At 44.2% G+C, this 13,786-nt stretch overlaps 3 protein-coding genes across 4 annotated transcripts; 1 reads left to right on the forward strand and 2 right to left on the reverse strand.

Moving 5' to 3' along the window:
• The first annotated feature begins 4 nt into the window (after positions 1-4).
• LOC129168739 (cytochrome c oxidase assembly factor 4 homolog, mitochondrial) lies at positions 5-5,919 on the forward strand. 2 transcript variants are annotated; one of them, XM_054754352.1, is made up of 3 exons: positions 5-147; positions 782-1,064; positions 1,669-5,919. In XM_054754352.1, the coding sequence occupies exon 2, from the start codon at positions 783-785 to the stop codon at positions 1,041-1,043; it is 261 nt and encodes an 86-aa protein (XP_054610327.1). In that variant the 5' UTR covers positions 5-147; position 782; the 3' UTR covers positions 1,044-1,064; positions 1,669-5,919. The 2 variants fall into 2 exon arrangements, with proteins under 2 accessions (XP_054610327.1, XP_054610326.1); XM_054754351.1 differs by lacking the exon at positions 1,669-5,919 and having other exon boundaries at positions 782-1,654.
• Positions 1,596-2,552, reverse strand: LOC129168738 (olfactory receptor 1500-like). The gene has a single exon (XM_054754350.1). The coding sequence runs from the start codon at positions 2,550-2,552 to the stop codon at positions 1,596-1,598; it is 957 nt and encodes a 318-aa protein (XP_054610325.1).
• Positions 5,920-7,074: 1,155 nt separating the features above from the next.
• LOC129169383 (olfactory receptor 146-like) lies at positions 7,075-8,061 on the reverse strand. Its single transcript, XM_054755760.1, has one exon. It carries the CDS (start codon positions 8,059-8,061, stop codon positions 7,075-7,077), a length of 987 nt encoding a protein of 328 aa, XP_054611735.1.
• Positions 8,062-13,786: the final 5,725 nt, after the last annotated feature.

The raw sequence follows: 13,786 nt of genomic DNA on the forward strand, positions 1-13,786 counted from the left end.
CCGACGCTTAAAGGTGTCCCCCTCTGCCCGGAACAGCAGCAGCGCTCCTTCGAGTCTTTTTTTTAAATATTACTATAAAAGTGTGACTTTGTTAAACTTATCTTCAATAATTGGACACACGGCGTCCATTTAAAACACCCCCTACAGGTATGATAATAATGAATTATTGAACAAACTGTGTTGTGAAACAGTTAGGTAACATACATCACACGCAAAGAAACGTACATTATTTCAGTAACGTTACTATTACTTGCCGTCAGAAACAGTCATTACTAAAAAGAGAACTCAAATCAACCAAACGTAATAACTATTATTTTCTTTATTTGCCAAAAAACGTAGATTTTATCCTGCTCCTGTAGTCTCTAAGGGTGTCAGAAATGCAATGATTTAAAGTTTGGCCAGATATTTTCCGCTAGGGGTGTCCAAACATTTTCCACTGAGGGCCGTATACTGAAAAAATCAAAGGCTAAAAAATGTTTTTATTAATCAGAAATCTCTATCAATCATATTTAAAGACAAAGCTGTGTGTTATTATCAACATTTTAGCCTTTTCTCATTACATTGTGCCTCTTTGCTCAGTGTTTTCCATTATTGCTGTTTCTTTCTATTTAATTGTATTTCAGCAGTGTGCGGTGGGTTAATAAAAAAGCAAGCCTCCTAGGGTACGCACTTTGGACACCCCTGTGGTCTACTTGATGAAAAACAATTAAAAGCGGCAAACATACCGCACATTTCCATTACCATGATCACCGTATCACATTGGTAGTGTTCTTGTGCGCAGAATGACGTCACCATCTCCTCACAACCGCAGCAGGAGAAGCGACGACAAGGATGAGGATGACCCCGTGGAGCTCATGATCTCTCGCACGGGCTGCGCCGAGCTGCATTACGCCGTGCAGGAGTGCATGGCCGAGCGTCAGGACTGGCGGGCGTGTCAGACTCACGTGCACGCGTTCAAAGCATGCATGCTGGACCACCAGAAGACGCGCATGGAAGAACTCAGGAAGCGACGGATGGCGAAAGCAGAAACCACACCCAGCTGAGCACACCAATGCTCTTTGGAGGTGTGTTTTCTATTTAGATTTTGTTTCTGATAGATACTTTATTTATTTCCAAGGGAAATTCACTTTCACATCTACATATATTGGCTTAACCAGAGAGACTGTACCAAATATAACAGTGTGCAATGAGAATAAACAAGTGTACCATCCAGTCTGGTGCAGGTTGTCCACAACAGTCAGCATAAACACATTCAATGAAAGCCAATCAATGTTACTTTTAAAGGCAGGAGCTTTAAAAAGAAGTGTCGTCATTGTTGGCCGCCATGAAGACAGTCTGAGATGATCTTTGACAGACATTTCAGACATTAACATTGATGACTAATCTGAATTGCATCTGGATTGAACTGTAAAGATTCTTACCCTGCATACATGAACAGAAATAAGAAATATCATACTCTTAAAATGATATTTTTGACATTTTGGATATTTGCGAGAGTGGCCAAGTGTTGTAAAAAAAAAAGTTGATAAAATGACAACAAAAAGCAGACAAGGCGTTGTAGAAGCACAAGTGCTTTGGCGGACAAGACAGTTTTGTTAAGCAGCGATTTTGTTGCCTCTGAGCAGCCTTCTGACAGACTTTCTGATCTCTTGTGTCTGCAATGTGTAGATGATGGGGTTCAAGAGGGGGGGCAGGACGGCGGTGAGGGACAGGTTGATGATCCTGGCGTTGGGGTGGATGGTCCACCCGAAGCGGTACACAAAAATGATGGGCAAGTAGAAGACGGCCACCAGGGACAGCTGTCCCGAGCACGTCTTCAAGGCTTTGATACGCTCCTGGGGCGTGGAGATCCTGGTTAGAGTGTAGCCGATGAAGACATAGCTAGACAGGATGATCACCAGGGGGACCCAGAGGACGAGAGCTGTCGACAGGCCTGCTATGACCCGGCTGGGTGTGATGTCATTGCAGCCCAGCCTGTACATGGGCCCGTGGTCGCAGATGTAGCTGTTGATGACCACTGACCTGCAGAAGGACAGTCGCGTCAGCAGGCCCGCGGCCATCAGAGCCAGTGTGATGGCGTAGAGCCACAGGGCGGCCACCAGGAGTCGCGCAGACCTGATGGTGACAACCTGCTGGTAGCGCAGCGGCAAGAGGATGGCCACCGTGCGGTCGCAGCCAAGTGCCACCAGGTTGAGCGATTGCATGGAGAGGCAGGAGAAGTAGAAGAACACGAAGGCCAAGCAGTCGTTGTAGGCGATGGCGCGGTGCTCCAACATAAAGGTGTCCAGAACTTTGGGCACCAGCACAGTGCTGGTCAGGAGGTCTGTGAACGCCAAGTTGAACACCACCACGTTTTTAGGCGACCTCAGCTTGTGGTCCACAACGATGACTACCATCACCAGGCTGTTGCCCAGCACGCACACCACGTAAACGATCAAGAGGAACACGTAGTAGTACTTGATGTTGGGAACACCCACAAAGCCGCCGATGAAGAAATAAGCGGGACGAACAAGTGTGATGTTTCTCCCCAAAGCTGAGTTGAACATCTCCATCGGCCTTCACTCTGCGGCAGGAAGCTCGACAGGCTGATGGTGCCACCTGAGCACCTCAGCTTTTTTTACGTGCTAACTCACTGGAGGAGGGTGTACTCAGGCTCTGCCCCTTTGTGGCCACTCAGCATCCTCCTCCCACCTTTGAAAATATTTTATTTATATATCGTATCTGTATATAACGATATAATGTATATATTGTTATATGTTTTATTTATATATTGTTTGTTTGCGTGTGTGTGTGTGTGTGTGAAAAACAAACAATAATAAGCAGCAGACGGAATAAAATGCTGTACAAAAAGTTACAATGACCCCATGAGTTCCTGTTGCTGGTCATGTGTTACACCAATTGGGGTCATCACATTTTGACAGGATCACAGTGACAGTAAAGATCAAGCCTGCATCTATTTTCACTTATTTCACTAGAACCAAAAACTTTAGCCACTAAATACTTATTTTCCAAGAAGAAAAAAAGTGCTTTGAAAACTTTCCATTATTACACACACGCAATCAATACAGGTTTTTTTATTAGTCAAATATACGGTATGTACATTGTTAAAATATTAATATTAGGATGCACTAGTATATTAAATATTCTAGTAAATTCACATTACTGAAAATATAAGTAGTATGCTCATTTCGGCCGCTTGTACCCACGATCTTGACCTTTTGGTCACTACTGAAAGCTCATGACCGTAGGTGAGGGTAGGAACGTAGATCGACAGGTCAATTGGGAGCTTTGCTTTTCGGCTCAGCTTTCTCTTCACCACGACAGACCGATGCAGAGTCCGCATCTCTGCAGATGCCGCACCAATTCGCCTGTCGATTTCCCGTTCGATCCTTCCCTCACTCGTGATCCAGACCTTGAAGTATGTACTTAAACTCCTCCACTTGGGGCAGGATCTCATCCCTGACCCGTAGATGGCACTCCACCTTTTTCCGGGAAAGAACCAAGGACTCGGACTTGGAGGTGCCGCTTCACACTCTGTTGCAAACTGATTCAGCGAGAATTGAAGTTCATGGCTTGATGAAGCCAGCAGGATCAGGATCATCTGCAAACAGCAGAGACCCAATCCAGCAGCCACCAAACCGGAACTCCTCAACGCCCTGGCTGCGCCTAGAAATTCTGTCCATAAAAGTAATGAAGAGAATCAGTGACAAAGGGCAGCACTGGTGGAGTCCAACTCTCATTGGAAACGGGTCCGACTTATTGTCATCAATGCATACCAAACTCTGACACCGGTTATACAAGGAACGAACAGCCTGAATTAGCTGGTCTGATACCCCATACTCTCGGAGTACTCCCTACAAAATTCCTCGAGGACCACAGTCAAATATCTTCTCCAAGTCCACAAAACACATGTAGACTGGTTGGGCAAACTCCCATGCACGCTTAAGGACCCTGCCGAGAGTGTAGAGCTAGTCCATGACCAGGACGAAAACCACACTGTTCCTCCTGAGTCTGAGATTTAACTATCCGACGGATACCCCTCTCCAGAACCCCTGAATAGACCTTACCAGGAAGGCTGAGGAGTGTGATCCCACGATAATTGGAACACACCCTCCCAACCACCACCCCGGTCTGCCAATCCAGAGGCACTGCTCCCGATGTCCATGCGATGCTGCAGAGTCGTGTCAACCAAGACACACCCACAGCATCCAGGACCTTAAGGAACTCCGGGCGGAGCTCATCCACCCTCGGGGCCCTGCCACCGAGGAGCTTTTTGACAACCTCGGCAACCTCAGCCCAAGAGATGGGAGAGACCATCGTGGAGTCCCCAGGCACTGCTTCCTCATTGGAAGACGTGTCGGTGGGATAGAGGAGGTCTTCGAAGTATTCCTTCTACCGATCTACAACATCTTGAGTGGAGGTCAGCAGCACACCATCCCCACCATACACAGTGTTGACTGTGCACTGCTTCCCCCTCCTGAGACGGCAGATGGCGATCCAGAATCTCTTCAAAGCCGTCCGGAAGTTGTTCTCCATGGCTTCTCCGAACTCCTCCCCTGTCCGAGTTTTTGCCTCAGCGACTGCCAGAGCCGCAGACGGCTTGGCCTGCCGGTACCTGTCAGCTGCCTCCGGAGTCCCACGAGCCAAAAAGGCCCAATAGGACTCCTCCTTCAGCTTGATGGCATCCCTTACCACTGGTGTCCACCAACGGATTCTGGGATTACCGCCACGACAGGCACCGGCCTCCTTATAGCCACAGCTCCGATCAGCCGCCTCGACAACGAAGGCATGGAACGTGGCCCATTTAGACTCAATGTCCGCCGTCTCTTTTAGAACATGGTCAAAACTCTCCCGGAGGTGGGAGTTGAAAGTCCTTCTGATAGGGGAGTCTGCTAGTCGTTCCCAGCAGACCCTCACAATATGTTTGGGCCTGCCAGGTCTGACCTGCATCCTCCCCCACCATCGGAGCAAACTCATCACTAGGTGGTGATCGGTTGACAGTTCCGTCCCTCTCTTCACTCGAGTGTCTAAAACATATGGTCAACCACAAGAAACTGCGGCCCAGGGTGTCCTGGTGCCAAGTGCATATGTAGACACCCTTATGTTTGAACATGGTGTTTGTTATGGACAGTCTGTGATGGGCACAGAGGTCCAATAACAAAGCACCACTCTGGTTCAGATCGGGGGGGCATATCTCCCATTACACCTCTCCAGGTCTCAGTGTTGCTGCCAACGTGAGCGTTGAAGTCCCCCAGCATTGAGAGGAGCCAGATGAGGTGGCTCAGGCATCTGGTCAGGATGCCTCCTGGACGCCTCCCTGGAGAGGTGTTCAGGGCACGTCCGACCGGTAGAAGACCTTGGGGAAGACCCAGGACAAGTTGGAGAGACTATGTCTCTCAACTGGCCTGGGAACTTCTCGGGATCCGCCGAGAGCAGCTGGATGAAGTGGCCGGGGAGAGGGAAGTCTGGAAGTCTAACACTAGTCTCTTTTAATAGTAGCAGAACATTTGAATCGCACTGTAAACCGTGTTATTATGAGCAATGAGGAGTTGCGTTGAAAGACATCACGTAATTTAAGCCAGTTAAATACTGGGGGGAAATAGTCTGTTTGAGGCCCACGGAACCTTCAATATTTGAAGACTGCTTGTGTGGAGGAATGGGCCAAAATCACACCAGAGCAATGCATGCGACTAGTTTCTCCATACAGGAGGTGTCTTGAAGCTGTCATTGCAAACAAAGGCTTTTGTGCAACGTGTTAAATAAATACCAGTTGGTGTGTTCAAGACTTTTTCCCGTGTCATTTGACATTATTACACACAACTTAATTTCTGATCTTATTTGTTCGAGTTTCTTTGTATGTATGGATTACTTGGGTTTTTTCATGTCAGTAGCACCTTTTGGTTATGTATTTAGTGAAGAAAATGGTGACATGTTAAAAACTTATTTCAGCTCTGCTGTATTTACAGATAAAATATGAAATGTAGCATATTTAAGTATGTTATTTTATTGGTGTATATTTACCCTACTAAAATATTAAATACACTGGTATATTTGCAACAATACAACAATAAATATGATAGTGATAAATGATAAATTATATATTGAATTATTGAATATACTAGCGTGTTTACACTGGAAATATTCAATATGCTCGTATATTTACACCCATAATATAATTAATGTGACAGTGATAAATAATAAATGATGTCTTAAATTATTGAATATACTAGCGTGTTTACACTGGAAATATTCAATATGCTTGAATATTTACACCCATAATATAATAAATGTGCTAGTATATATATTATTGGTATGTTTATTGTTAAATTCTATTTCTTATTTTTTTTTTGTCCGTCATGTCTTGCCTTGGTTGTTTTTTGTTTATTTTGTGATTTAAGTGATTAAGTTCATTATGACGTTTTTGCAGAGCTGCTGGAAATATGAATTTCTCTTGGAGATCAAAAAAGTATCCATGCGTCCGTCCGTCCTATATTAAATATGGTAATATACTGTATTTATACCAGTAATATAAGAAATATCTTTGTATATTTATACCACTATATTATTTCATGTGCTAGTATCTTTACACCAGTAAAATATTACATACACTTGTATGTTCAAATATGCATAGTTACACCACTATATTAATTATACTACTACTATATTATTTAATATGCAAGTAGAGTTAAAGTAATAAAATGTGACACACACATAGGCCGCTATTTTTATTTTATAACACATCATTATTTGTCATATTTTGTATTTGAATATGTGACAAGAAATGTTTGCCATAAAATTGTTTTTAATTCTTCATGATCAGCATTTTGTAGGACATTTAAAAACGGTTGGCAGTGAAATGTCATTTATTTACAGGATGGGTGATATTTGATCAAATATCACCCTGACAAATGAAGTGAACGAGCACAGTGGAGATGTAAATATGTAGTACAAATAAACGTAATATTGAAAGATGGAGAAGGCAGACCTCCCCCAAGGCTTTTAAACATTGACGTCGTTGCAAAGTCAACAACTTCAGCATGGAAAAAGGATGCTAAAAGGAGGTCCACGTATTTGTCAGCTAATGTGCGCTTGCCTGCCGCCGGCCATCTTGGCCTTGCGGCAGCCCGAGAGCAGTTTCTTGAGTGACTCCTTGATCTCCTGCGTCTGCAGCGTGTAGATGATGGGGTTCAACATGGGCGGGAAGACTGAGGTGAGCGACAGGTTGATGATCCTGGCGTTGGGGTGGATGTTCTCCATGAGTGTGAAGGTGATGAGCAGCGGGATGAAGTAGATGGCCACCAGTGACAGGTGGGCCACGCAGGTCCTGAAGGCCTTGAGGCGCTCCTGCACGGCCGCCACCTTGGCCAGCGTGCAGCCGATGGACACGTAACTGAGCAGGATGAAGGCCAGCGGGATCCAGAAGATGATGATGGGGTAGAGGCAGCTGACCACATAGTTGGGGAAGTGGCTGTTGCAGGCCAGCCTGTAGATCTGGCCGTGGTCACAGAAGTAGCTGTTGATGACCAGCGACTGGCAGAAGGACAGCCTGGTCAGCAGGCCCACCGCCACCAGCACCAGCAGCACCGCCAGCAGCCAGAAAACGGCGATGAGCGAGAACATGAAGCGGTGGCTCATCCTCACCTGGTAGTGCAGCGGGAAGATGATGGCCAGCAGCCGGTCGTAGGACAGCGCCAGCAGGTTGAAGGACTGCATGGATAGACACGTGTAGCAGAAGAAGAGGAACACCAGGCAGTTCCCATACGCGATGCGCCTGCGCTCCAGCAGGAAGATGTCCAGCAGCTTGGGCACCAGCGCTGAGCTGCCCAACAGGTCCACCAAGGCCAGGTTGAAGACCGCTACATATTTGGGCGTCCTCAGCTTGCGGTCTAGGCAAATGACGGCCATGACGGCGCCGTTGCCCAGCACGGACAGGAGATAGAGCAAGAAGAGGAAGACGTAGTACAGCTTGATGAGGCGGACGCCCGACAGCCCGCTGATGATGAAGTATTCAGGACGCACCAAGGACACGTTCCCGTCTGGAGCTGGGTTAAAGAAGTTCATGGTCCCACAAGATGCTCGTCTTCTGTGAGGACCACCAATAAGAGGGGATGCCCACGGCCCTCCCCCCGTGACTGCTCCTTCTTAGCTACACCCACTTGGCCTGCAAACAAGTTTACGTCAACCGAGTGCAACCATGGCGACCATAGTCATGACACAAACATGACCTCACGCCTAAACAGGAGTGTTCTTGCTACGACCCCACACAATTACTTATTTGACCTTCCACCTCAGCTCCTACGCCCACTCCAAACCAATAGTGTTCTTTCTCTGACGTACACTCCTGATCAAAATTGCAAAGACGAGCTGAAAAATTGCAAGAATTCAGTTTGCACTTTTGAATCTTCAGGAGCTTCTAAGCAGAGCTTCATAATGCTAAAAGAATGAATGGGAGTGAGACAAAAAGATTTAAATAAGCTATTTATTGCAATCAAACATTCAAATGAAATAGGCTGTTCATCAGCTGAGTTTAAGAGCGCAGCCTTTTAAAGCCAAAATCTTGGCAAAAATGTTTACTTCAATGTCATTTTCTGTCAGGTATTCACACTGTCATGATCTCTTGTTGACAAAGGCGAACGCGGTCGGATTGTTGAGCTGCATAAGCAAGGCCTCTCACTGCGCCATTGCTGCTGAGGTTGGAAGCAGTAAGACAGTCATTTGAAACTTCTTCAAAGATCCTGGGGGTTATGAAACTAAAAAGTCACGCCGTAGACCCAAAAAAATGTCACCGGCCCTGAGCCGGAGGATCCGATTGGCTGTCCGTCAAGACACGGGACAATCCTCGACCCAAATGAAGGTTGTTACCGGTGCCGAGTGCAGTCCAATAACCATCAGACACCATCGGTGAGAGAAGGGTTTTAAGAAGAAACCATGTCTTCAAAGGCCTCGTCGTCCTCAGCGTCAACAAAATTGACTGGAATTTGCATGAGAGCATCCAACATGGGACATTGAAGGGTGGAAGAAAGTTTTATTCTCTGATGAGCAAAAATGGAACCTTGACGATCCAGATGGCTTCCAACGTTACTGGCATGGCAAGGAGATCCCACCTGAGATGTTTTCCACATGGTACAGTGGGGGGGGGGGGTCCATCATGATCTGGGCTGCATTTTCTGTCAACACAACAATGGAGCTTCAGGTTGTGCAGGGGCGTCAAATGGCAGATGGCTATGCGGAGATGTTGCAGGGGGCATCTCTCATGACTGAAGGCCCTCGTCTGTGTGGCAATGATTGGCTTTTTCAACAGGACAACACTGCAGTTCACAATGCCCGCCTGACAAAGGACTTCTTCTAGAGGAATAACATCACTCTTTTGGACCATCCTGCATGTTCCCCTGATCTAAATCCATTTGAGAACATTTGGGGGTGGATGGTAAGGGAAGTTTACAGATGGACATCAGTTCCAAACAGTGGATGCCCTCCAGGAAGCCATCTTTACCACTTGGAGCAACATTCCCACTAGCCTCCTTGAAACACTCGCATCAAGCATGCCCAAAGCAATTTTTGAAGTGATTAACATGCACGGTGGACCTACTCATTACTGAGTCCTTATTTTGAACATTTTATTTCTTTTTTCAGGGTGTTTGGGGTGGATTGGGGGCGGGGGTGGTTGTAGTAGTAGCTAATGGTCTTAAACTTTTCATCAGCTGATGAACAGCCTATTTCACTTCAAGTTTTGCTTGCAGTAAATTGCTTACGCCTATTTTTTCTTTTTGCATTCTATTTGCCAACAGTGCAAAATGTAAAATTCTTGCAATTTTTCAACTGGTCTTAAAATTTAGATCAGGAGCGTTTGACCATAACCCTCCAAAGTCTGCAGACGATGGCAAGAAAGTGACAACAATGGACCTTTTGATCTCATTTGCGACGCCCACTTTGGTCAGCTGCCATTCAAAATCAATAGCGTCCTTGTTTCGACAAAGCCAACTATAAGCCCTGATAGAGACAAAAAGGACAGGAAGGGCATGAAATTGTATTTATAATGATTCTATGAGCTCACTGACCTCCAAATCAATAGTGTTTTTTTTTTAAAGGTGCTGCTTCTCTTGGACCTGTACTTTCATTGCAACACACATACTACCTAGATGTACTACTACCAATACTGCTACTATTGTAGTGTTATGATGACTATGAAAGGTTTGCTAATTCTATTAGCTATTAGACATGAGACAAAAGTGTCTCTGAGGACTATTAAAGCCGCTGGGACAAAACGACTTATTTGTAGTTTCCCTAAGAGACTTGATCACGACAATACACTAAATAATAACTAAATATGAACATCAACGCTATGATAAAGTACACAAATAGTAAACAGTGTTAAATCAATACCTCTGACATCATCAAGCAACATCAACATTCATATTTAACATTAATATTCAACACAAACATTCATATTCATATTGGATGTCATAAGATTCATCCTTGAGTGTAATTTTTTATTTGTATTTTTTGCTAAAATGTCTTATACAGTACGCTAAAACAGAGGTGCATTCAAGTAGACCGATGACGCATTTTACAAGCAGCAATGACATTTTTACGTGTGTGTGTTTTTACACTTTTGAACAACATTCAGTCCCAGCGTACGGTATAGTCTCGATGGCAGACGGGGACACAAAAGTATGCGTACTTAAACTTTCTTTAGGCGTCAAAGTGGTAAAACAAACATGTTGACTCGAGGGGCTTGCCTCCTGTGTCTACTGTGTCCACTTCACTCTCCAGGGACAAGACTTGTTTTTCCACTTCAAGTCCCGCAAGTCGTCAACTGCTTGGCACCAACCTGACTAATTGATCCTCTGGTGACACACACACACACACACACACATTTTGTTTGTTTTGTCACTTTAACGTTCACACGTCACACTTTAGTGTAAAACTTTAAATGATTGACGCCTTTGTGCACCAGTGAACGGCTTCAAGACTTACTTTTTGTAGACATTAGTTCACTTATTTAAACACATTTTAAATGTATTGTCTTGCTACCCTTTGATACACATCATTACATGCAAAGACATTTCAGAACCTCTGATTTATTTACGTCTTCCATCCATCCAGCTTCGATGCCAGTTATCCTCACTAGCGTGGCGGGTATGCTGAAGCCTATCCCAGCTGACAATCACTCAGACTCACATTCATACCTGACAGTTTAGAGTTTAACCTAACATGCGTGTTTTTGGAATGTGGGAGGAAACCGGAGTACCCGGAGAAAACCACTAGGCCAACGTGCGCGGACACCAGGTTGGTGACCCTTGGGCTATTTGATATGAAAGGGGAACCATAACATTGAGGCTAAAACATTTTCAAAATCGCTGGTGAAACTTAGAGGATCAGGCGCCTTCTTTTAAGGAGAATTTGGATGCGAGATCAGCTTGATGGCACTCCAGCAGGGCCCCAGGCGGTCCAACGAATCCAACCACTTTTCGGGCTATCCGCCTTATTGGCGCCACACACGGGAGGCGGCTGCCAGCTGCGGTTGGCGGGGCTCGTCGCCGGCGCGTATCGGGCGGCTGTGGCCGGCTGCACCGGTTGGGCGACGCATTCAGATCCAGAGCGAATTGTCAACACCGGCCGCTTTTCCTCCTCTGAACTACTTTGATATCCCCAAATTCCCTTCACATCTGACAGCCAATCTAAACCGTGGGAGACAATTCACTCTGGATGTGGGCGCATCGCTCGCCAACTCCTGCGTGCATGGGTTGCTGCGTTGGCCGGTCGCCGGGTTCGAAAACTCACCATCCTCCGTCAAGTGTTTGTTCTTCAAATGCTGTATTAAATTCAAGCTTTTTAACATGCTACCCCGGCAAAATAGTTTTGGTGGCACGTTTTGCAGGGTGCAAAATGTATATCACTTGCACAAATAACAGGTAAGTTCTACACGGCAGACATTTTTGTTTCGGGTCTGGCGCGCTTGCGCAGTGTGAAGGAAAGTGGGAGACGCTCGCTACAGGCTGCATGCTGCAATAGTACGAACCAGAGGTGCTTTTTCACAGAAATAGAGCGATTTTGATCGATGGCCAGTCAATCGGAGCATCCTTAGTTTAAATATTTGTACATTTTTAAAAACAATGGCGAAAAAAAGAAAAAGGAAAGTCATTTTACAAGAATAAGGCCATAATAGTAACACAAGGTTGTAATTTTACATGAATAAAGTTGTATTATAAGGGGGGAAAATGCCATTTTAGATGGATGTGTATCGCAATCATCCATGCATCCATTTTCTATGCCGCCTATCCTAATTAGGGTCGTATGCTGGCGCCTATTATCACAATCAATGTGTCATAATGAAATATTACAGAAAAAAATGTCCTTTTTAAAGTTGTAATATTAATAAAACAAAGTTGCAATTTTGGGAGGGGGGGATTAGGCTGAGAAAATGTTATAATGTAATGTTAGAATGTCATTTTACAAAAATAAAATCAAAAATAGTACAAGAATAAAGTCATAATATGAGACGGGAAATGCTTAAATATAAATATAAAAATATATATTTTTTAAAGCCGCAATATTATGAGAAACAAACTAAACAATGAGTAAAGTGGCAATCTTTTGGAAAATTAGGTTGAGAAAAAGTTAAAATATAACCAGAATAAAGTCAAACTATTATGGAAATAAAGTCATAGTATTAACAGAAAAAAACGTTGTAATTTTAGAATAAAGTCCTAACCTAACATTAACAGAAAAAAATATATAATCTTGCAAGAAAAATGTCATAGGCATAAAATATTAGCAGAAAAAAAAATCACAGGAAGAAAATATTGAAATAAATATTTCTATTCCCCCCCCCCCCCCCAAAAAAAAACAGCAAAAAATGAACAAAGAGCAGTAATTTTACGAGAATAATAAAGTCATAACAGAAAAAAATCATAATTTTATGAGAATAAACTTGTAAAGGGGGGGGGGGGGTCATTTTACATGCAGAATTTTGAACAATTAAAGAAAAAGGACGTTTTTTAAGCCAAAAAAAACCAATTTGCAATATTTTGGAAAAGTAGGTTGGGAGAAAGTTATTATGAGAATAAAGTCATAAGCCAAAAAATTCGAGAAGAAAGTTTAAATGTTTGTACATGAAAAAACAGCAAAAATGAAAGCAGTCCTTTTACAAGGATTGCTTGATGTTGGAATGTTAAACAAAAAGTCAGTTGGGATTAGCATACCCGCGTGAGGATAAACGGCATAGAAAACGGATGGATGGAAATTAGATGGCGTGTAAACTCGCTATAAAGTTTATTTACAGACGATGTAAACATGGACATAGACGCCGCATTGAGTGCGTTTGTCCACTGCGGCGATACGTCAACGTCGCCGCCATATTGGATGTGTCAAGGCTGCGCTGTAAATTAATACAAGAAAATGTACTTATTTTCATAAATCGCCTTTGAGAAGATCAAATACATTGTTTTGGTGCCTAACTGTTTCCCACGTATATTAGTGCATGTGTGAATGTATAAACGACAGACATTAACTTACATTTCTTTGTAGAAAGGTGCTTTATTAAAGTAAGTAAATTTACTTGTATTCATTTACAGCGCAGCCTTGACACATCTAATATGGCGGCGACGTTGACTGACTGCTCAGCGCTCCATGCGGCGGCTATATACAGTACCTGTATGTCTATGGATGTAAACATGTCTGCTTCGTCTGTTAGTGGCGGTGTTGCTGTTACAGGTTTCCACCAGAAGATGGCAGGGATGTTTTGAAAGCAACCCCAACACGTCCGCTGTTGGTAGCTTTGATG

The sequence above is a fragment of the Dunckerocampus dactyliophorus genome, chromosome 16 (assembly GCF_027744805.1).
Source record: "Dunckerocampus dactyliophorus isolate RoL2022-P2 chromosome 16, RoL_Ddac_1.1, whole genome shotgun sequence".
NCBI classification, from domain to species: Eukaryota; Metazoa; Chordata; class Actinopteri; order Syngnathiformes; family Syngnathidae; genus Dunckerocampus; species Dunckerocampus dactyliophorus.